General features: G+C 40.0%; 2 protein-coding genes across 5 annotated transcripts; one reads left to right on the top strand and one right to left on the bottom strand.

The window, feature by feature from the left end:
* Nucleotides 1-1,689: 1,689 nt before the first annotated feature.
* On the bottom strand, nt 1,690-6,789 carry LOC137729221 (protein-tyrosine-phosphatase PTP1). Of its 4 annotated transcripts, none has more exons than XR_015952580.1 (9): nt 6,185-6,789; nt 6,012-6,108; nt 5,844-5,926; nt 5,611-5,751; nt 5,154-5,288; nt 3,543-3,691; nt 3,311-3,447; nt 2,379-2,465; nt 1,690-2,213 (listed from the first exon to the last, which is right to left on the bottom strand). XR_015952580.1 is itself a non-coding variant. In XM_068468083.2 (9 exons), exons 1-8 carry the CDS (start codon nt 6,368-6,370, stop codon nt 2,379-2,381), a joined length of 1,020 nt encoding a protein of 339 aa, XP_068324184.2. In that variant the 5' UTR covers nt 6,371-6,789; the 3' UTR covers nt 1,690-2,213. The 4 variants fall into 4 exon arrangements, 2 of the variants coding, with proteins under 2 accessions (XP_068324184.2, XP_068324185.2); XR_015952579.1 differs by having other exon boundaries at nt 1,690-2,124; XM_068468083.2 differs by having other exon boundaries at nt 3,311-3,452.
* Nucleotides 6,790-7,450: 661 nt separating this feature from the next.
* Nucleotides 7,451-12,349, top strand: LOC137729302 (Ubiquitin carboxyl-terminal hydrolase family protein). The gene is made up of 2 exons (XM_068468203.2): nt 7,451-9,497; nt 11,936-12,349. Exon 1 carries the CDS (start codon nt 7,547-7,549, stop codon nt 9,455-9,457), a length of 1,911 nt encoding a protein of 636 aa, XP_068324304.2. The 5' UTR covers nt 7,451-7,546; the 3' UTR covers nt 9,458-9,497; nt 11,936-12,349.
* Nucleotides 12,350-23,654: the final 11,305 nt, after the last annotated feature.

Below are 23,654 nucleotides of genomic sequence, written 5' to 3'. Positions count from 1 at the left end.
AACACAATTACACAAGCTGTTAAATGGGTAAATTCTCTCATGACTAATAATTTGATCTGAGAAAAACTCTTACATGGTCGCCATATGAACAATAATCACTGAGAACACATAAAATTATCACCAAAAGACAAGACCACATCATCTGCTAAAGCGGCACAAATAATTACAACAAAACTAAACTAATCTGAATTATAAAAACTGAAAGAAAAAAAAAACGACATAACCATATGCCTACATTCATCTAAGATGAACAATTGATGGTCAAGATTTACTTGGTGATGCCAAGATGGATAAATGATGTGTTGCCTTCGTTTTGGGCAAGACCAAATCAAGTATGTAACTTGGAAGATCAAACAAAGACTTTTGGGGCATTTTTGTCTCAAAAAAGGGTCATATACTTTACTTGGGTCTACGGGGTAGTCGAAAGCAACCTATACCAAAAATCAAAGACAGATAAAATGATTGAATGTATTTGATTAGGAAAAACTTATGCAAGAGAAGTGGTAAGGAGACTTTCTCAATTGGATTGTCTATGGAACATTTGTCACCTCACAGTTTGATATAATATTTTATAATATTGACACGGAAATTGATGTTAAACTGTGAAATGACAGAGAGTCTATAGAGAGTCTAACTTTTGAGAGTCTCCTTAGCATTTCTCACCTACACAATATATATTTGTAACTTACGTTGTAAGAATGTCCTTTACATTGGGTAGAGTAAGGGAGGAAGACTTGTAGCATTGCTACTCTTTCATGGGTGGCTTATAAGTTGATTTTATCGTAGAACCTTAATTTCCTTCATGGCAGAACCTTAATTTTCTTCATACTTCCCGTATTGGCAATTAGTTTATGGTAGAACCTCAACTTTCTTCATGGTATCGTGAAGTCTCAACTTTCTTCATACTCTTCATATTGCAAATTGATTTATGGTGAAATCTCAACTTTCTTCGATTTGAAGTTCGCTCGTGTATGAGATAAATTACACATTATTAATTGATCTTAGATTATTGATTACAATATGTTGACTCCTTTCTAGTTTAATTCCATATGTGTTGGTAAAATGTACTGAATGATAATAATATCTTACCAACTCATTCCTGATAGCAATCTACTAAAAAATTAAAGGAAATTATTTCTATAACGTTATTCGATATGCTACCATATCCATGATGTCACTTTCTATGCAATATTAATAGACAATTAGACGTGATGCTGAAACTTTTGTCATATTGTAATTATGAATAGCATTTGTTTTCCATACATGTTGTGTTACCTGTGTATACAAAGGGCAATCTCACTTTGATACACTAGAACTTCTATGAATTTTATTTTGTTCACAATTAAAAAAAAAAAAAAAAAAAAAAAAAAAAAGGGGCAACCTTAAGTCAATAAAGTTTTTCACTTTGCAAGAATCAGAAGGAACGTACGCAGTTTTATCCTTACTTTGCAAAAATCTTATTTTCACAGCTCGAACTAGTGACTTTTCTGTCACAAATGAGTAACCTTTTCGTTGCATCAATATTGATTTACTTGTGTATAGATTGTGCAAGGCCTTAAAGACTCTGCAAGACTATGGCAATTTTCTGGTCCGAAAAACAAAGAAGCTTACAGCAGCGTACACATAAAGCAAGTTGTATGGACAACATCGGGCGGGACCCTGCTGGAGTCTAAAATTGTGGTCAAGATCTGAACAAGTAGCAGCAGCTAAATTGCATTTACATCCTCAGATTTGGCAAGAATTGCATCTGCATCTGAATTATCAGGCATGCGTTCCAGGCTCGCTCTTGCAAGTGAACCAACATTTGATGTCGCTACGTGCCATATTACACAGCCACTATGCATGCTTGAAATACATATCACATCCAATTAGCAAAATGTTGAGCAGGAATGCCAATGAGCAGTTAATACAACCTTTCGATTATCGGAGTTATACGATTTAGACATACAGAGTCATACTTGTCAGAATCATACGGCAAACACCTTTGAAATGCCTAATCATTACGATCCCTAGTGCTCTTGAGTCTCTTGTGTTATGAAATAGTGGAACAGATGATACCGGAAGAGTTCATAAGCTCTCAGCTGCACTCTACTTGTTCCACAAGAATAATGATGCATCAGATCACTGCAAAGTGCACAAATACCGGCAGAGTTGGTCAATAAGCAAGCGGACTAATTCCAGCTTTAATGAGCATTGCCGTTATCATTAAGCTACTGCCAAAAGAACAGGAGACAAGGAACGGACAGATGTTATTCAAGATTAACACAGCTATATGTCAGCTGTTCAACAAAAGTGCTATCTGCTGCACAAGTAATCCTAACAATACCGCGGACAATCTTCTTTTAAAACACAAGAATTAAGAACGACAATGAGCATACCTATTTTGAGTTCATTTTGCTATTCAAATCTGACATGAGCTCTTCCAATTCATCAACTATGGCAGAATAACAGAAAATATATTGCTCCTAATAAATCACAAGTTCGAGAGAGTTAGAACAATTGTTTTAGTAAAGTTGGCACACCTAGTGACAGAAAACAGTAATCTAAAATATTATTATTTACAACAAAACAAACCAGTATTCTGAAATATCATTGACATTTGCTATCAAATATATGAATTAAAAATTTCCAATAAGATCTAAATGTTATAATTCTGACTCTCTCTAGATCTTGCTCTTTGATGTATCTGGCAATTGACTAAACTTGGAAAATTAGAGAACAACTAGAAACAAACAAGATTTATATTGGTTCGGCAGAACTTTTGCCTACATTCAGCTGTGATTTCCCCGAGTAGAGAAAGCATGGCTTCTTTGATTAATAATAGAGTTCAGCTGTGATTTCCCTGAGTAGAGAAACCACAGCTTCTTTGATTAATAATAGAGTTGCCGTACTTTTGCACAACCCTAGAACTAATCACCCTTTATCCCTCTCAGTTGTCTCTGGCTTTTTTCTATGTTTCCCTAGCCCTTCTGCACCCTATTTATAAATATAGGGTGTGGTAGCATGTGCACTACGATTATTTTACTCTCTTTAGTTTTGTCTGCAATTTAGTCCAAGGGGAGTTTCCAATTTGCATTACTGCAAGATAGGAGCTAGGTAATTCATATAATTATCAAATACCTACTTGGCATCTAGTTAAGTTTTCGAGAGTGTGTTCTATTCTACTCTCAAAGCTGCCAAAAATAATAATAATAATTGCATGCAGTGAATGGCGCGACGAAATGTAATTGGTATTTGTTAGGCAGTTCTGGTTTAAGCCTTAAAAAGAATAATTAACAGTGGATATTTAGACAAATGAGGAAGACGTTACCAGTGTCTGGACCATTCCAATTCGCTGAGACCTAAATGTGGTTATTGTATCAACAAGATTTAAAGCAGACATGTCCCCAGCAAGAATTCTTTGTACTGCATTATGAATTGTGCAGTATGTTCCAGTTCTCCCAATACCTGCACTGAGTAAGAGAGTGAAGGTGTCAGTAAAACATGCACATATATATTACCAAGCATAACCCGGACATGAAAGTCATAAAAGTGAGTTTAACCTGCAATGCACCACAATTGGGCCAAGGTTTGGTGGTACTTGATATATTCTTTTCAAGATTTCACGAACCACAAATGTGTTCTTTGGAACTCCATGGTCAGGCCATTCAGGATACTGAATATGCAAAACAGACATGGGTGGTTCTTCGGACTGCAGCATCACAATAAACAAATAGAATGTGAGGAAATACCACTCCAATCTATGCACAATGGTGGTCATAATTCCAACAAACCATTCGAATAAAATATGAGGGAATACAAAATCCAATCTTTTCATAAAACATTTGAACAAGAAAAGGGCACATTTAAAGGAATATGGACCAGAACCCAAAAATTGCGTTTTATTTTCTTTTTCTAAAGTTCAAATGGCGATTTTGGGACCAAAATGTGAAGCAATGGACAGGCATATTAAAAAATAACTTCTAACGGGGGAAACAACAAATAGAACCTCAAAACCGAACTTAAGACAACTAAACACCATATAAATATCAAATAACAGAACCAAGGCCCAGAATAAGTGCTTTTTCAACATTCAGAATTTCAGATCCAGCAAATATTGGAATCATATTACCATGAATGACTCCAAAAACAGGTAAACTCACACAAAACAAAATAAAAACCCCACAACAAAAGACATAAACAAAGATGCACACTATCGATTATCAAGAATGCACGTCATGGGGTTATGTAGCATGCTCCAAGACATCTGTGCCTCAAGGTGATGCAACAGAAACGCCAGAGTATTTGGCATATGCCTCACACCTTTATGCTGAAGGATATGCTTCCGCCTCCAGGGGTATCGTGGCATCGAATTCGAATTACATATAACAGAAACCCAATTCCTCGATCATTCCCGGCCTAACAGCATTCTCCTTCTTTGTGTTCCCTCATTAATGGCTATCTACTGTTTTTGGCAAGAATTTTCCTTTGATGTGGCCAGAAAACAAAGGAGATAGGAACAATGTTCAACGAAGAAGATTATAGTACAGAAACCCTAACTGTCCTACAGCCATCGTCATGACTCACACATAAACTTCAACTCAACCAAGTCAACTAAAGGTCTTGTTCAGAAACAAAGTTTGGGATTGCCAACAAACTATGGAAAAGGAAAACGCCTCATAGCTCCAAAGTCGTTCCTAATCCGTAAAACGTGCATCAAAACAGTCAAAACAGAACTATTTCATCTTGAGAGTGAAATAATATAGAAAATCTGTTCATAGACCAGTCTATTTGGGAGACCGCTATTAGCGCATTGCTCAAGATCCCAATTCACGCAATACCTATTAACATTAGATTGACTCTTTGACTAACTCTTCAATGAAGCTTAACAGACAATGAGTCTTACATGACATTTTGCCATTTGATTACCTCCAACCAAATGAAACCCTCATTACTATTCAGAAATGACTGCATTATTATATTCCTGATGTACCAAAATGCTCCCCAAGTAATCAAACTTTTTAAAGACCCTAGCAGAATCTATCGCTCCTGTCCCCAAATTCTATTAAAACAAATAGGATAACTGATATAGCATGAGTCTTAATTATGTTCTTTAAATTGGCTTAACAACCATTTGTATCCTGGACAAGAATGAAAATCATGTGATGCCTTGCCTCTTTGTAGTTAACCTCCAAAAGGCGCAACACTAATGAAGTGTCAGTAGTTCTTAGCCACTTGGTGCTTATACATATGTTACCGAATTCCCTAGGGCCATCTTCAGCCTGAAAATAATCTCCACATTTAACCATCTGCGCATACATGGGAAAAAGGTTAAGAAATCAGGAGAAAATAATACTTGTAAATTTATTTGTTCGTGTAATTTCAAAATGAAGTTGTCACTCAAAACCCATAAGCATGAGAGGGCAAACTAACTCTAGTAGCATTATTTTGTTAAGAAGAATATATCATATGGATTAACAAATAAGTAGGTAGCATCTCTCAAAAAAGGTCTGTACAATGTAGAACAAGCTTCTTATTGCATTTTTTCATGACAATCAAAGCCTCTTTAACTGTATATCTTCCGATGAGATGCCTGACAAAAATTACGTGCAACTCAAGACAGGAAAGTACCGTGTAACAGTCAACTAAGCGAGTAAGCATGATAACCACCGGGCAGCGTTGCTCAAGTACCATTTCCCAGAAATCCTCATATGTGTGCGGAAGTGGACCTTGTGTTGCTATAAACCGAGAAATGCTTTTGGAGGAACTAGTCTACAATTAACAGATTACTGAGTAGTCATTAATGTGTTACTAATATCATTTCAGATCACAATTCTCTCTTTCAGAAACATGACTGCAAATACCGCGATTAAGCTGGCGTTGATGTAGCCCCGCGCAGAAGGTCTGTAATCCTTACAGGAGTTGAGAACAACCCTATTTTTGTCAACTGAATCCAACAACAAAAACTCAAATCAAATTATCAACATTGTAAATTGTGTAAAAATTTAAAGAGAGCCCAGATTGAGGCATACATGGTACGACATCAGTGTATCGGTTTTTGCTGGAATTGACACTGTCAAGAGCCACAGTGCAGTTCCTCTTCATCTCAGATAATGTAATCCTCTTGGCCTAATAAGCATTCATGGCAGATGTTAATTATTAATTTTTTGAGAGAAATTAAGTAAATCACGAGAAAAGCAAAGACCTGTAGCTGAGCGAACTCCTGGTTGATATGGTCAGGCATCTGGAGCTTTTCTTTGAAGAGCTTGAGAGCCTGAGAGCAGTACTTGTACTGATCGGGGGTGAGGGCGAGTTTCGGAGGCGGAGAATCGGCCGAGACTTTCAAGGAAGGGAGGGGTTGGGCTGCGGCGGAAGAGGCGGTGGCGGCCATCGCCGTCGATCTCCGGTGGCTGCGGGAGCGCCCGGAACTGGAAGTGACGTTCCCCAGTTTTTGGGGTTTGGGTAGTACAGAATTTGATCGGGTAATTTTCTTGGAATTGCAGTATTCTGTCCACGGTTGCGATTTGGTTGAAATCGAGGGTAGGCAACCAATACGTGTAAAAGGTACGAATAAATCAAAACTTCAAACCAACTTTATGAACATTGTGATCTTGCTCTTTCCACTTTTAGTTAAGCTTTTAAATATGAAAACTGGACAAGAGCATTCGATGAAGAGATTGTGTGAAAAATCATACGTTACAAGGGAAATATGTGATTGGATTAGAATGGGTCAACAAAGAAGATGGCTCGGCATAAGGCACAACTGGTGAAAATCGTTTGGTTCGGTTCGGTTCGATTTTAAGTGATATTGATCAAAATCAAGTTCAATTGAACCATAAGTGGTAGTTGGTTGGATCATGTTTTTTTTTTTTTTTTTTTTTTAAATGTCAAATCAAATCAAACTAAAACGCGCCAACCCTTAATAATAGGGACAGTGATGTGTCACACCACTACACAGTACAACGTGAGGTTGCATCAATAGTTGTTTTTCTATGTCGCAAGAGATTTTTTAATGTGCTATAAACATGAGCAAAACATCATACGTCATTGTACAATTGGAGCGAAAATTTATTTAAAGTGTTCCTTCTCATTGTATGAGGACATGTGATATTATCTCCCATGCTTCCAGCATACTAATGAAGTTCATATTGGTTTTAATTGCTTTTTGTATAATTTTTGTAATCTTGTGGCATTTTTTGACATGAATTTGATGTTGCTTAGATTTTGGGTTGATATGTATAACTTATAATTTGAAATGGTGGAAGAACATATTGGGAAGAAATGTATTAGCTACTTGTAACTTTGATAAAAGTTCACGAAAGAAGTCCACATAAATCTTAAGAAATCTATAAAAGAAATCCATACAAATCCATATAAATCTACCAAAATCTATATAAACTTGTAGAATCTAATAAAATGGTTTGAAATCTGTCGCTTTAAAAATATCTAAAATCCAAATTAACTCCGACCTAAAAAACAGTGCAATTCGAAAGAAATGAAAAAAAATTAAGTGCAGTATCACAAAACCCTCCTTAAACCCTCCCCAAACGGAAGAGCGAGGAACCAAATGTCTCCAATATACGTCGCCGTCCGCCGCTCTCTCCCAAAATCACATCCTCAGTCCTCCCACCACCGCCACACCCTCCACAGAACCTTCTTCGTCGACACCACCACCACAAAATGGGTCCGAGACCGAGGCCTCGACCACGCCGTCGAGAGGGAGAAGAACCTCAGGCCACTGATCAACATCAAGAACTTCATCAAATCAGAGCCGTCCAAGTCCCTCCCCATTTCCATCATCGCTCAAAACAGAGAATCTCTCATGATACCCACCCGCTCCATCGAATTCATCCGCAAATACCCTTCGATTTTCGAGGAATTTCTCCCCGGCGGCGTTGCAGTCCACCCCCATGTCCGGCTCACTGCCCAAGTGCTCGATCTCGACACTGAAGAAGAGCTCATGTACCAGAGTGAGAGCTACAAGCAGGACGTCGCTGACCGGCTTTTGAAGCTCCTAATGCTGGTAAGAACCAATAAACTGCCCCTAAATGTGATTGATCGCTTGAAATGGGATCTGGGGCTTCCTCATGATTTTGAGAGAACCTTAGTCCCTGAGTATCCGGACTATTTTAATGTCGTAGCTCGCAAAAGTTCGGCTTCTGGGTCCGAAAGTTTGCGGGATTTGGAGTTGGTGTATTGGAAAAATGAATTCGCAAGTTCGGTTATACAGAAGAAAGCTTTAGCTATGGAGAAGAAGGCTTCTGCTAGGAAGAAGAAGGCAATGAGTGGGGATTCTGCTTCAAAGGAGGAAAATCAAATTGTTTTTCCTATGGAGTTTTCGAGAGGTTTTGAGGTGGATAAGAAGTTCAAGAAGTGGATTGATGAGTGGCAGAAGTTGGCTTATGTATCTCCATATGAAAATGCAGCTCATCTTTCTTCAAAGAGTGATGAATCAGATAAGTGGGCGGTCGCGGTTCTGCACGAGCTTCTGCATATTTTGGTTCCGAAGAAGACGGACAGGGAGAATATCCTGTGTCTTGGAGAACATTTGGGTCTTCGGTCGAGGTTTAAGCAAGCATTACACAATCACCCAGGTATATTTTATTTGTCAAACAAGATAGGAACTTATACTGTTGTTTTGAGAGAGGGGTATAAGAGGGGTGTGATTGTTGAAGATCATCCATTAACGAATATGAGAAGCCAGTATATTCACCTTATGAACACGGTAAAGGAAGATAGTAAAACGATCAACGTGCCAGGTAAACGAACTCAAGAAAACAAGAAGGTAATTCATGCTAAAGGAAACGATGAAGAGGAAGAGCATGATGAAACTGAGGACCAGCAGGAAGGGGAGTTGTGTGATTCATCTGATGATGAAGTTGAGCCTGATGATGTTGACGATGATAGTGATGAAGAAGATGAAGATCAGAGTGAGACAAACGTTGAACAAAATGCTATCAATAACAGAGGACGGAGAGGTAGGAAGTCTAATTTTGATGGGAAAGCACCTTTCAAACATTCTGAAAGAGGAAGGTTGGACAGCAGAAGAGCTAGGAAATCTGGTTATGATATGAAAGAGCCTTCCAGAAATGCTGAAAGAGGAAGGTCAGATGGAAGAAGAGCTAGGAACTCTGATTTTGATGGGACAGCACCTTTCAGAAATTCTGAAAGAGGAAGGTCGGATGGAAGAAGAGCTAGGAAGTCGGATTTTGATGGCACAGCACCTTCCAGAAATGCTGAAAGAGGAAGGTCGGATGGAAGAAGACCTAGAAGATCTGATTTTGATGTGAAAGAACCTTCCAGAAACTCCGAAAGGGGTAGGGATGGTAGACAACACCCTGGTAAGAGCGGAGATGGGGTCTATTTGGAAACTTCTAGAGGAACACAAACTCATTTGAGGCATGATAATGTAAGAGGAAGATTGAATTTATCTCGAAGCAAGGGGAGGTCAGTACCGGAAAAGAACACTAATGGTTAGAGAAGATTCAGCTAATTTTTCTGCGACGACATTGTGATAGGTTCGTATCAAGTTCTAAATCTTCCTTGTTACGAGCTTCGAAATTTATAATTACCTTGACCTGCTTAATGATTTTGTGATTGGTTATAACTTTGCACTTGGAAGCACATGAAGACTAAAGGAATAGCTAATGGATAATAACTTAATGGTTTTAGTTATATATATTGATTGTGCGTAGAAGAAAATGGCTAAAAGTAATTGAGAAAAGGATTAGTGACATAAAACATTGTCGCTTAGTACAAAATTTGGTTAGGGAAAGAGTGTAAACTCTTCAAAATATTGATCAATATCTCTAACTCTGTTAGCTTTGATGCTGTGGTTGGAACTCTGCAATGGAGTACTTCCATGTTGCTGACAGTAAGAGTTAAAAGTTCTTTGGGAGCTTGGCATGACTAGACCACTTACGCTTTGTTGATCTAAAATTACATTATCATTTGTTGGATCTTTGGATTTTCCATCATAAATAAATGAACTTGTATCTATTAAAGTTGAACAAAAGAAAAGGAAGAGGCATGATAAATGTCTTCAAGCAAGGAACTTGCAAATTAGTTTCATCTTTATATTTTGTTTTCCTTTTTCATTTGCCATACAGGATGAAGTTTCATCAAAATCCAAAAGGCCTTTTTACATATTTCCCAGCACAAGCATTGCATTCCTAGTGTTCCCACTATGCATGCCTCTATTTTAGCTCTCCTTTTGATAAGACAACAGGTTCACAACTTGTGCATCTATTGGGCATATAGTAGGATGGCTTTCCAACTTTTATACCTCTCTTAATGAGTTCCCTTTTTTCTGGCTAGTTATTTCTGTTTTCTTGTTTATCATTTTATTCCCCTTCATTTCTTAAGATCCAGTTGTACTATCGTTGTAAAAGTTGATATTCATAATTTCATACAGGAAAGTGTTTTCCCCAAAACATTTTTATTGAGGAAAACCTTGATCCTAAAATTCCTCCTCAACAATTTAAAAGTACATGCAAAGTAAACTGTGGTCAAATAGTTTTTACAGTTTGATGATGGAGAAAGTAGAGGGTATATTGTAGAGTGGAAAAATTTCAAGAGGTGGAAGTTTATTCTCGATACCAGCAGTTTTAAGTATCTTGCCGATTTATTATCTTCCATATTCCAAGGAAAGGGGCATGTGAGCTGGAATATTGAATGAGAAATGTTTTATGGGGAAGGCCGTATCAGTAGTAAAGGTAATGCAGAATGGACTAGGGTTGTTTTTATCTAGGGCTGCTACTTATTCTGTTTTTGTTTTTGTTAGTTTACTCTTTACCTTTTAGCTCCCAATTTTTTATCATGTTCAGTGTCCTGTTTCGAGAAAGATGAGGTCCTTATAAATACTTACGTTCTTATTCAGGAAGACAGACTCAGATGTTTGAATAAACAGATTTTTCTCCCTGAGTATCTTCTTTCTGTGTCTTCCCTTCTATCTCAATCCTCACTCCTCAGGGCATGTTTCCATACCCAAAACCAATAGGACCCACCTATTCATTCCTCTAGTTAGTAAACACACGAATAGGAATGGTATCCATTTTTTGCAGATTCATTCCTTGTAAGCAAACATACCCTAATTTCTGTTACAGATTATCAGTTTTTTTTCTTTCCATTCTTCTCATATTGTCTACCTATTTCTTCTGCTCATCTATTTCACTTTTCTTGAACCCTACTTGCGCTTCCCTTCGAAATCCACCTCAGTTGCCATAGTCTTGTTACTGGTTTTACATCAGAGGGTTCTTAGAGAGAGACATTTCCCAATGCTACAGACCATTTTCTTCTTGCTGTCTGGTTATGGGGTTATGGGGAAAGGTTATGTTTGGGAGAAAAGTTGGGTAATCACCTTTATTTGTTTAGTGTAGTCATTTATATAGATCTCCGTCTTTCATGCCATGCCTATTGCTATATTGTCAATCTGCTAGTTTCTTTCTTTGAGCTGGAGTTTGGCTTTCAAAGAAACATAAATGAATCTGCAATTGGGGAACTCACTCCTCTGCTGTCTTTGTAAGAGAATGCCTGAATAGTATCAGATAGCTGTTAGAATCTTCTGGGGTTTTGTTTGTGCAAATCATATTTTAGAGTCACGTGACAGTTCTCTTTCCACTTTCCAACCCCGTCCTTTGATTTGGAAGGCTAGGGTAGTTCCTGAGGTATGAATTCTGGCTCGGGAAATTTGTCATGGTAGGGGTCACAAATGCAGATTGTTTCTCTTCACTTCCTTATAATATTAAAGTTGTGGCTGAGGCCGGTTAGAGAAGTTAAGTTCGAGTAAGTGCTTCGAAGATATATATAACGAAATTATAATACAGCATAAGCATATCATCCATAAAAATTTTGAGTAGTAGTTGTCATTGAAGGGAAATGCGTAAAGAGTTTCATTTGCTCTTTCTTGTCTTATTAGTTGGTGCACTGAAAAGTACATGCTTGTTATATTTTCTAGGAATCGCGAAGGACATGGGTTCGGTTCTGTCAGTGCGACTATATGGTGGTGAGCGGTGACTTCAGTTTGCCGGCAGAAATTGTTCTAAGCAGGAGACTTTCTGCCCTCTAATTGGTTGTGTTCGGAACAAAGCATCGTTCCTTTCCTACATTTCAGCTTGTTTGCAGTTGTGTTAGCTGATTATTCTTCTTGCATGCGACAGTACAGCAACAAGCTATATAGCCACATTGCTGGCTGTTTTTGCACGTTAGCTATTCACCAAGTACCTGGGAAATGACAAATCTTGGAAAGCTTTCTTATGTAGCTTGGTTTACATTAGTTATTGTGTTGTGCTCAAATTAAGATTACTTGATTGAAAAACTTGTTCGTAAATTCTCTGTTTAACATCTTTACACAATATAGTAGAATTAAAAAGAGCGAATAGTCTTGTTGATTTGGGGATAAAATATCATTTTCGTACTTGTAAAATGTGGGATTCATACCCTCAACAACTTACCAAAGCGAAATATTTTGCCACCCGAATCAATTGAACCGCGTTATGAAAATACACTTCATGTGCTAGGGGGCGGGAGCAATTGAACTCGAGATTTTGGGTACAAAGGTAAATGCTGATATTTCTGGACTCGTTGAGCTAGAAATCCCTTGCACATTCGTAAAACTTACATGTAATTAATACAATATGATGATTGTATTACATCCATTCACATAAATTATATCTCAACGTTTGATGGTGAGTGTACTAATATATTGTAGACAATCCCATTTACTTCTAAATTTATGTATTACCTGAAGTCACCCAAGAAAGTTCCCCCAAAACACCATAAGTAATTGATTGGGGTGATTTTCAGTAGGATTGGATCAGAAACAAGCATTCGAATGCCAATCCAAAAAGGTTTCGGAACCAAATATTAGTTCTAACATCTAGAAATAAAAATATTAGTTTCAATTTCTGAATTTTGGATTAGAGGAATTTATCAAAAATTTCGAATCTCTTACGTTTTGCAAGACTTTGAAAAAATTGTAAACTTTTTATGTATCCAGCGTTCAAATTTTTTTTTTTATTTTTTTTTAATTTTCACGATATTTGTAGACCGCTATGCGCGTATTGTGGAGCAAAAAAATAATCAAGAAAAATATGAAAGTGACATGTGGATTGTTGGGTTAAAAAGACAAAATTACCCTTGAGGTGCACGGAACTCCTACGCGCAAGTAACGGACAATCACAACTCAATCAAGGTCAAAATTGATCAAAATAAGTATTTATTCAAAACCTATTTCATCCATCCTCATCAAATCCTCCCAACAAGGTAACCTTCAATTATTCATTCAAAATAGAATTAATTACCTAAATTAATTGATTAATATCCTAATTAATTAATTAATTTTCTAATTAATTTCCTAATTGATTGTAAGATATTATTTTGACATAATATCTTGCAATTACACCAAAAAACCACCATAAGTGGCCAGACCCCTTTTCACCAAATAGGGGCCGACCACACCCCTATAAGACTATCTCCAACCAAAGGGTCTAGAAGGCCTAAAATAGTCCGAAAACCGTCTCCAATTGAGGGCCAGACCAAATGGCTCATGGGCCCCACTGGACAAAAAAGGGCCAAAAGGCCAACTGGCCCCGGGCCGGGCCAGAATTCAAATTGCAACGGCTAGCTAGCTGACATCAGCTAGCTATTATTTTTTGATTTTTTTTTTTTACAGTTTTTTTTATTTTTTTTTATTTTTTTTTTACAAAAGTCTTTTATATATATATTTTTCTATAACTTCCTAAGCCATTAAACAACATTAAACAATATGAAATAACATTAAATAATATTAAACAACATAAAAAAAACATTTAACAACATGAAACTTAAACAACATTTTTAAAAACATTTAACAACATAAAACTTAAACGCCTACTCCATGCTTCTTTTGGCATAAAGATGTGCAACAAGAACCTGTTGTAGGTACTTGTTTGTGGCACAGGAAAAGAGTCTTGATTCACACGCTCGAAGAAGACTCTCGCATTCAAGGTTTCTAATTTTTTTGTTCATTCGTAGATTTTTCGTACGTTCTCATTCCTAGAATTTTTTATACAATTTTTTTTTGAATAAACGTAAAAGAAAAGTACAATGACAAGAAATTTGGAAACCATGACGAACGGAACTTCCTACGTTCAAGGATTTCGATCACGACGATCCGTGAGGCTCAACGCGATGGCAAATGGAGTGGCACCACACCTACGGGGCACCACCGTGGCAGCCACCATGGTAGTAACCACGGCAGCGACCCTCGGTGAGCCTACTATCTATGGTCTACCACATTATTTCTCCACGAATTTGACATTTCCCAACTTAAATTTTTACGCGAAGAGTTTACCACATTTTCACTACCCAAGGGGCGCATTTCGTCCAAGCTTTTCCAACCTAAATGGAGAACAACACTTGTCTCGACAAGTTATAGAGTTAACGAGCGCCCTCGCACAACAGATGACCTTGGTGAATTAATTCTTGCAATGCACCAATATGTAACGTGCCCCAGACGAGGTGTCCGGAAGTAGGACAAGGGCAGACGAAGAACCCCTCCACCAGCGTCTCGGCAAGCAGCCACTTGACTAGCCACGAACTGAGCGTTTTAGCAGTGTAGACTTCCGACTGGGTCCCCGAGATAGCGTATACTCATGTCTTAGCGCGCAGATGAGCGTGCACTCTCGACTAGGCCCACGGACGAGCATACATTCACGATTGAGGCAACACTCCGATAATCAACATGAGTAGCCTTCCAGGCGAAGCGTTCATTCACGGCTAGGCCCGCAAAAAGCATCTTCCACCTCACATAGGAGTAGGCAACACGACGAACGGAGAGAAGCAATCACTCAAACTAGCTCAAGTTCAACCAGCAGTCTACGAGAAATTCACTCGCCTTCTAGGAACATACCACATGCATCGCAACCGCGGCATAGACGAGCCGAATACATGGAAGAACAGCTAAGACTAGCAGGTCACGACCTAAAGCAGCCGAGAGCTCCTCTACCCCAACAAAGATAAATTCAGGAAGATATAGATAGGCTCTTAAACAGTGTTCTAAAAAATACCCTAGGCGGCTGCCTAAGCGGCGCCTTGGAACCGAGGCGATTTTATGCAAAACGACTAGAAAAATCGGGACGGCTCTAGGCGGTTGGGTGGTTTTTTTTTTTTTTTTTTTTTTGGTGAAATTTGTTTAAAGTCTAAGTTCTAATTATATGTTGAAATTTTGTTAATTTTATAGAATAGTTGTGTTGTGTATCAACTTAAATTTCGGGATGCTAAAGATAAGTAGCTTACATTACTAAATTCCCTTATTTTCCTCCTATTTTCCATTTTATGTTGTTTTAAATTATGAACTTGTTGTACATGTGTCATTCTACAATACTCCTCAATATGGTTATATGGCATATATGCTTAATGTGTTTTTAAATTTTGGACTTGTTGGATACTCTTTTTGCATTTTATCATTCTTTTATTATCTTATCCATGGATTTCATACAAGTATAATTTTTTGTAAGTATCAATATGCACTTATTTACAAGATATACAAGAAATTTAACCTAAATCCGCCTAGGCTGCCTAGGCGCTAGGCGCTAGACCGCCGCCCAACTAGCGCCTATTGTTTTTTAGAACCTTGCTCTTAAATGAGCAATTGCAAGTCATGGCCAACATAAGCATGTAATCTTTCACATACGAGATTAAGCAGGCAGAGCCTCCACACAAGTTCAGCATGCCGCATTTCACATCTTTCAAAAGGGATAGAGACTAGGAGAGACACCTAAAGCACTACTGAAGTGCAATGATCTTCTATTGGAACAACGACGTTCTCATGTGCAAGATATTTACCACCACTCTACAAGGCGAGGCGCAAGATTAGTTCCACACCTTGTCGCCACAATCTATCCGAAGTTTTGACGAACTTTCTTTGGTTTTCACTAAAGAATATTCATCCTATCGCTTGATCAAGAAGAAGTCTGACCATTTGATCAACATCAAGAAAAACCCAAAGGAATCACTTCGCGACTATATGAAGAAGTTCAAAGTAGAGAAGCCAAAGATAATAGATGCAACGACTCGATAGCTAGTGCAACATTCCAAAAAGGATTCTCAACAGACCACCTGCTGTTCAGAGAATTGATCATGAAAGAATATCTAACTCTGGCAGACTCTTTCGCTCTTGCAGAAAATCATGCATTTTCGGATGAGGCTCGCCGATGCACATTCAAGGCAAATCCGAGCGATCTTGAATATGAAGTCCCCCACTACTTTGAATGAGATTTAAGGTCTGACTGGACGAGCGCTACATCTGAAGCAACAATAAGCTCTACCCTCATACGAGAAGAGTTGGGGGCCCAATTACCTATATTCCGCAGTTCAAAAGCTCTATTGGATGCGGAAACCAGCTACCAGAAATTCAAATGCTAACTTTGGCGACAATTGTTACAACTTGGAAGCTCAAGTTATACCTTCAGACGCACGCAGTCATCCTTATAATGCACTATTCCGCCCAATCTAGACATGCGATGATAAAGACGTAGATATTGGCGGTGCAAAGTTTTTGACGAACACAACAATTCAGCCCAAAAGGCACGTCAAGGGTAGACGAACACTAAAAGGGCAATCGGAAGCATGTTTTGTCCTCATCGCCCCATAAGATTCTACATAGGAGCAACACATATCCACAGTTAAGCACCATCTCCTGCTGCTCATCACATGGCTCCAGCCGACCCTTACTCCATAATTCAGCTATAGATCGGCCCAATACCCTACAGTTGAGCATCTTCTACTACGTATAACATGGCTCCAGCTCCACGACACTTTACCGGGCCTTCATGCCTCGCCTAGGCAATGCAACAGAGCGACCCAATAATGTTTTGGAGGCAGTCGAGCACACCCTAGCTAAGATTGTTTCACCCGATGAAGATTTTTTGCATTTGCACATCGACGACGCATCCAACTACAAGGGCTCAGAAGCAGGCGTGGCCCTTGTCTTCCTAGACGGTTCGATGCTTGAGTAGGCATCACTCTAAGCTTCAAAGCATCCAACAATGAAGCAGAGTACGAAGCCCTACTAGCAAGCCTCCGAATAGAAAAAGACTTGGAGGTGAAAAAGCTTACAATTCATTTCGATTCCCAGCTAATCACCAGCCAGATTACTGGGAAGTACATGGAAAAACATCCAAAGATGGTGCAATACTTAGAGAAAGTACACAAGCAACTTGAGGCATTTCAGACTTATAACCTTACTTAAGTTCAGCGGGCAGACAACGCATACACAGACGCACTAGTGGGCCTAGGCTCCGTCCTCGACCACCAACGCAAACGCTCTATCCGGGTGGAGTGTCTAGACATGCCAAGCATAGAGGTGGAGTCAACAGCTGAAGTGTCACAGGTTAGTACAACTCCAAACTGGCAAAGACCAATTATAGACTACCTAATCAATGACATATTCCCCACAGAAAGGTTGGAGTCTAGAAAGCTCCAAATAAAGGCAGTACACTACTATGTGTGGAACAACATACTCGCCAAAAGATTCTACACTGAACCACATCTCCGCTGCTTAGCGCCCCCCAACGACCTAAATGTTCTAAGCCTAATCCATGAAGACGTTTGTGGAAATCACTTCAGAGGCCGATACTTAACGCAAGCTACTACTGACCTACCATGCATCAAGATGCTAAGGAGTTAGTGTAAAAGTACAACCGCTACTAACGTTACAAGTCGGTACCAGCACTGTCTGCCAGTGAGTTACATCTACAGATAAGTCATTGGCTATTCATGTAGTGGGCAATCAACTTGGTAGGGCCAATGTCGTCTGCTATTGAGGCCAGAGGCAGAATGATCGTAGCAACCGATTACTTCACCAAATGAGTAAAAGCAGAGCCCATGACAACCACAACTTAGGCGGACATAGAACGCTTCATATGGAGGAACATTATTTGCCGATTTGGCATTCCCAATCCATCATGCCCGACAACGGCCCGTAATTCATAGGCAAAGATTTGGCGAAGTTCTTTCAAAAGTATGGCATCAAGCAGCATATGCCCACGTCGAAATATCCTCAAGGCAATGGGCAGCCCGAAGCATCCAACAAGACGATTCTTGATCACCTCAAGAAATCTCTCTCCAACAAGAAGGGAAAATGACCAGACGAACTCCCTGGATGTCTATGGGCATATTGCACTACCAAACGACGTGCCACCGATGAAACTCCTTTCTCTTTGGTATTTGGTTCAAAAGTAATCATTCCTCCCAAATGTCATCGTGCCGAGTATCAGCACTCTACTGCCAAGCATTGAGCAGAACAGTAAGGAGATGGCCATAAGCTTAGATCTGGCAGAGGAAAAATGTGAGCAGACTATCACTCGTATCGCAGCCTACCAGCAGCAGTTCCTTTCCAACTACAACAAAAAGGTCAAGATCCAACAGTTCCAACCCGGAGATTTAGTCATAAGAAAAACCCTTATCACTACCCGTAGAGAAAGCTCCAAAAAGATGGATCCCATATGGAAAAGTCCGTACAAGATCAACAAAGTAGACGGCAATGGTAGTTACACCCTCGCCATCATGAACGACAAATAAACCGAAAAGCAGTGGAACGCCTACAATATGAGGAAGTACCATTTGTGACCTCTCGCCATATCAAAGCTCGAAGACTTAAACAGCTCGACGGGCACTAACTCGTGAGCTGAGGACTATCTAGTTGTTATGCAACTCCTACCATACAACTAAGTTCTCGTTAGTTTCACTTGTTTTTCAATGAGAAATTCAGAAGTAATCTACAACTTGGCTTAGCTGCATGCTTACAACAACTGATCACTCCTGCACTTCAAAAGAAGGTCACGCCATTCTTAAGGACTCGTCGCAGGAATTGCGCCCCCCGAATAACCAACTTTGCTATATAAACTTACACTTCAAATATCCAGATGGGGATGAGCTAGGTTGCCCTGGTATAACTAGGCGCACGATGGCTTGCGCCGGGATTTTTAGAAATAGCCACAATGGTCTTTTTCAAGGCTCAGCTAACTGAAAGATTTTAGGTCTATTGGCCTAATCCGCGGGGAACCTGGCCTCAGAGACGGAGAAGGCACATTACGCAGTACACCCATGGAATGCTGCCCTAGAACCCTAAAGATGCTACTGAGTGCACTAAGGTAGCCTACGATTTTCGGAAGACTGCCTACAACTTGCCTTTTGAGAAGTAAAGTTGTGCTAGGCTTATACAACCGCACATTCTTGTGAAAGGTTAAACAAGCTAGCGTGCATATACGGAGCTTTATCCACTGCCGACATGCTACGCAGTTGATAAGCTTCACCTCTGCCAAGCGCAGAATGATCAATTAGATCTACACTAATTCCTAAAGTGTTGTGATATTTGCTTCGCAACCTACGAAATTGGTTACATAAAGAGCAATGAGTTCTCTCGAACCTTTACTTATGAAATTCCATACAACCACGTACTTTTGATACAAAAGGTTTGCGAATTTCATGACCCAAAAATCCTTAGTATGTTGTGATGCAAGCCACACAGCTTAAAGGATTGAAGAAAACCAAGGTTAACAATCAAGTGGTCACATGGACTCGTCTGCTTTTGTAAGTAAGGTGTTCGGTTGCCGACCTTATGGTTAACAACCTTGCTTCTGTAAGTCAGGTGTACGATTGCATAGGCTACGCGGGCCTATCTGCTTATAGAAAAGCAGCACGCATGTCGCTGGTCTAAAAGTCAAAGGTTGGGCATAAACAAAAGAAACGAAGATGAAGAAAAGCGAAAGAAGTAAGTTTGTTAAATTTTCTAGCAAAATTGGTAAACGACTAGCAAAAGTCGAAAGAGTTTAAGGAAAACAAAAAAAATCATAAAGGCTACCTTGAAGACTACCTTCAGCAGCTTGGATATCCCATGACTACTCGACCACCACACCTTCAGCAACCACAACGCTCCCAACAATGGCATCATCCGGCGCTTCATCCCCAGTTGTTCCAGCTTGGACATCAACCTTTCCAACTACTTCACCAATAGAGGCCTCAAAAGTAAAGTCAAGCAAGTCTTCCGGAGAAATATAAAAGGTTTCGAAGTCTCTCCCAGCAAACTCGAAGTCAGACGACCTACCAAATAAATGATCTACATAACCCAGCTTGTAGAAATCAGCCTGACTCTGAACAAGCGGAGCCTCGAGCATAGCCTTCTCACCTTTCAACTGCCCATTCTCCTTGAGTAGATCAACACAGACAAGCTACAGCTCATCCACTTCTTTCTTCAAACTTTAATTAATCTTCAGCGCACCTTGAAGTTCCAACACTTGGGGTTTAAGCCTATTAACGACCTTCTTGAAGTGGATCACTTAGTTATAAGTAGTAGGGGTGGGCAAACGGGTATAGGAACCGTGGGTCGGGGTGGGTAATCAAGGTTCGAGGCGGGTACGGGCCAGTTCCTAATTTTTAAAAAGGGAAACGAGTTGGGGTGGGGCGGGGCTTTGGAATGTTACAGGCGGGCTAGGTCCAAAAGTATAAAAAAAGAGTACCCGGACCGACCCGTTTGTAACATCCCAATTTAAAAACATTACTTTCTCCTAGGCCACTTCATTTTTTTCCTTCCTCATTCCTTTCCTCGGTTCTTTTCCCCTTATCTCTACAACTCTCATTCTCGGAGCACAGACACACCACACCCATACCCCACTGTGACCTCCACCACAATGACGCACACTTCGGCAAGCACTATCACCACATGTGGATCGTTCCTCCTCCCTTTCTCACTTACAAGCGAACATCATCAAGCAAGGGGAGGCCTTGTTTGGGCCGTACAAGGCGGAAGACCCATTAAACCCGAGCGTGTTTTGGGATCCGGAGAAAAAAGATTGCTCATTTTGATGGGTCTGAGCGTGGATTGTAAAGAGAGGTGCAGATCTTGGCTGCTGCGACGACGGAGCCTTGGCTACAGCTGTGACGATAGAGCCTCCACCATTGTTGTCATTCGATTAGCAAACTCAATTGCATCCACTCCCGCAAAGCAATGGATGCCTGTCGTGGTCAGATTGTGGGTCTCCATGCCTAAAACCGACGTGGTGGTTGAAGTCGGATTATGGGTTGGATTGTGCCTATTCTTAGTTTATAAATTATATAAAAAAAACATTAAAAAAAAAGCTTTTGACCTGTGGGGTGGGGCAGGGCGGGTCTAGTAAATAATGGGTCGGGTAAAACCCGGTTCCAAAACTTAAAATCTTTCTACCCTGATCGACCCACCCTATTGCTTTTAAAAACAGGTAGGTTCGGTTCCTTCAAAAATAGGCTCGGCCCGGCCCGTGCCCAGTCCTAATAAGCAGCAATCAACTTTTCATCCTTTGCATAAGCAGCGGAACAAAGCTCAGAAATGGCACGCTCAAGATCTTGAATCTGAGGTATGTGACATCCGATCTTCTTCTCTTCACTTTCATAATTAACTTGGATCGCGTCAAGCTTAGTCTTCAAGTCAACAATCTTTTGGCGAGCGTTCTCAAGCTGCAGAAAAGTAGGGGCAAAGATATTATACCCTTTCAAAGTGACGAGCTCAGATTCCAACCTCTTGATCTTCTCGGCAGAAGAATAAGCTTCGACTGCCACAGCCTTTGCCACCTCATTGGTAGCCTTGGTATCCTCTTGGTCAAGGAGCATAGACTCGACTGCCAGAATAACCGTTTTTTGCATCACTGCAAGTAGAGCAGTCTTTTTATACTCGGCTGTATGCTTTGCAAAGGAACTTGGGCAAACAACCTTTCTAATGTCATCAACAAACTTGGCACAAACGACCATGTCTTCAAGCAGATCTGGTTTCAAAAAACGCACAGATTTCAGCAGCCTCCCAAGAAGTAGGCTTAGTAGATTTCTCACAGCTGCCCATGCGTGCAATCTCCTTCTTCCCTACAGGCGAATCAGTCTTAGCAGCAGGGGGAAGTAGGCTTTGGCACCACTTTAGTAGCAGAGTCCACCTTATCGTTATTTATAGTAGAAAGTCTCTCTAAAGGTGAAACAAAATTAGCCCCCGATGGACATTTTGGCATAAATTTCGGCATTGGGGACATAACAAAACTTCTACGCTTAGCAATCCTATCAACAATCGTACTAGCCACCTTTAGCACTGTAAGCGTCACTGGCTCAGATTTAGCAACCTCATCTTTCTTCCCCTTGGAAAAAGTCAAGTTAATCACAAGCTTATCCGCAGCAGGCGGACCCTCACGAGCAGGGAATAAAGTCATCGGCTTTTCTTGGGCAATTGAGGAAGATCTTTTTTTTCAACCTTCATTCATCCACGACAGTGATCGGACGAGCCAATGCATCCACCTTGATTCTCTTCATTCCTTTCTCGAGAACAGCCCACCTTTCTCTTGGTAAAGAAGACTAAGCAGCCAACGTCATTCACGATACTTGGTAGATGAGCTCAACCCATGATGATTTTTCCCTCATTTTTCTCTCAGACCAGCAGGCAAAAGGCATGCATGCCCAACATTCTAGCAGCCCATGAGCCCACGACCTATTCATTGCTCTCAATCGCCGGCCTGGCCTGCGTCAGGTACAAAAGCTTAAAAGACATGAGCCATGCAACTCACCTAGCACTGCAGCCCAATGCCTCGATCCACGGCCCCAGTTGCATAGCTTTCCTTGGCTTTAGCCAAGCCGAGCAGCCCAAATAATGGTCCATGCCACAACACCTCATCAATCCATGACTAGCTAACTCTTGGCACCTGCCAGCCAATGTGCCTCACCACCTCGATGGTTGCTCTGCGACAGCACTATCTAAGAAGAAGACAAAGAAAATTAGTTTTTTCTTATCTTAGTGCAGCCCAGAGAAGACAAAGAAAGCAACGAAAGATGGCCCTTTGCACATGCAAGTGTAGAAGATTGCTAGGGGAGGGAGAACAAATATCCTTTAGCTTTCTCTCTTGTAGGGTAGAATAAATTGCTCTATGAAGTTGATTTAATCATCTACTTAAGGTAGATTTAAATAGACTTTGGAAGTGATTTATTTCCCTTTCCTCAAAGGATCTAATTTCCAATTAAAGAGGGAATCTACATCAAAATAGGAAACAATCCTATGTTTCCTAAATCAAGAAAATCTGTACACCTGTTACCCTTTCTTGTAAGCTGCCTAACATGACACACCTCGACCGAAATGTCCACTAGGACTCTGAGTCAAGCTGTGTTAGTCGACACCTGGAAGGTGACAAAGCCATAAAGTATAGTGATGTGGAAAATGTGAATAGATTTGAACTTAAAAGTGCCTAAAGACCAGAGTGCACTGTGAGTGGGAATGAACCCATTTCACACGTGACATCAGAGCATAAGTAAAGTACAGTAGTGTACGTAAGGATCATACCCTTAGAGGTAGCCACCTATATTGAGATTCGCCAAGAATCCTTGTCGATACGAACTTTTAGTAGTTAAAACCTGGAGGGGCGAAAAACAGAAAATGTGAGTGGGCAAAAACAAAGCTTTTTAGAACCATTTCTCTTTCCAAAAATAATAACCCCTCACCGTAAACCGTATAATTTCCCAGAAAATAATAATACATACATATATAAAAATCAGGCTTGAGAGCAATGAAAACCAAAGTAAGTGCCATGTCAAGTATCTTAGTAATAAATATGTAAGCCAGGTGATGCAAATCAATATAAAAAGATATATCAGTTGGAGTCACCTAACGTGGCCTATACGGCTAAATCTATAGC

The sequence above is a fragment of the Pyrus communis genome, chromosome 10 (genome assembly GCF_041283825.1).
Source record: "Pyrus communis isolate YQ-2024b chromosome 10, ASM4128382v1, whole genome shotgun sequence".
NCBI lineage: Eukaryota > Viridiplantae > Streptophyta > Magnoliopsida > Rosales > Rosaceae > Pyrus > Pyrus communis.
This window is presented reverse-complemented; position numbering and strand designations above follow the sequence as displayed.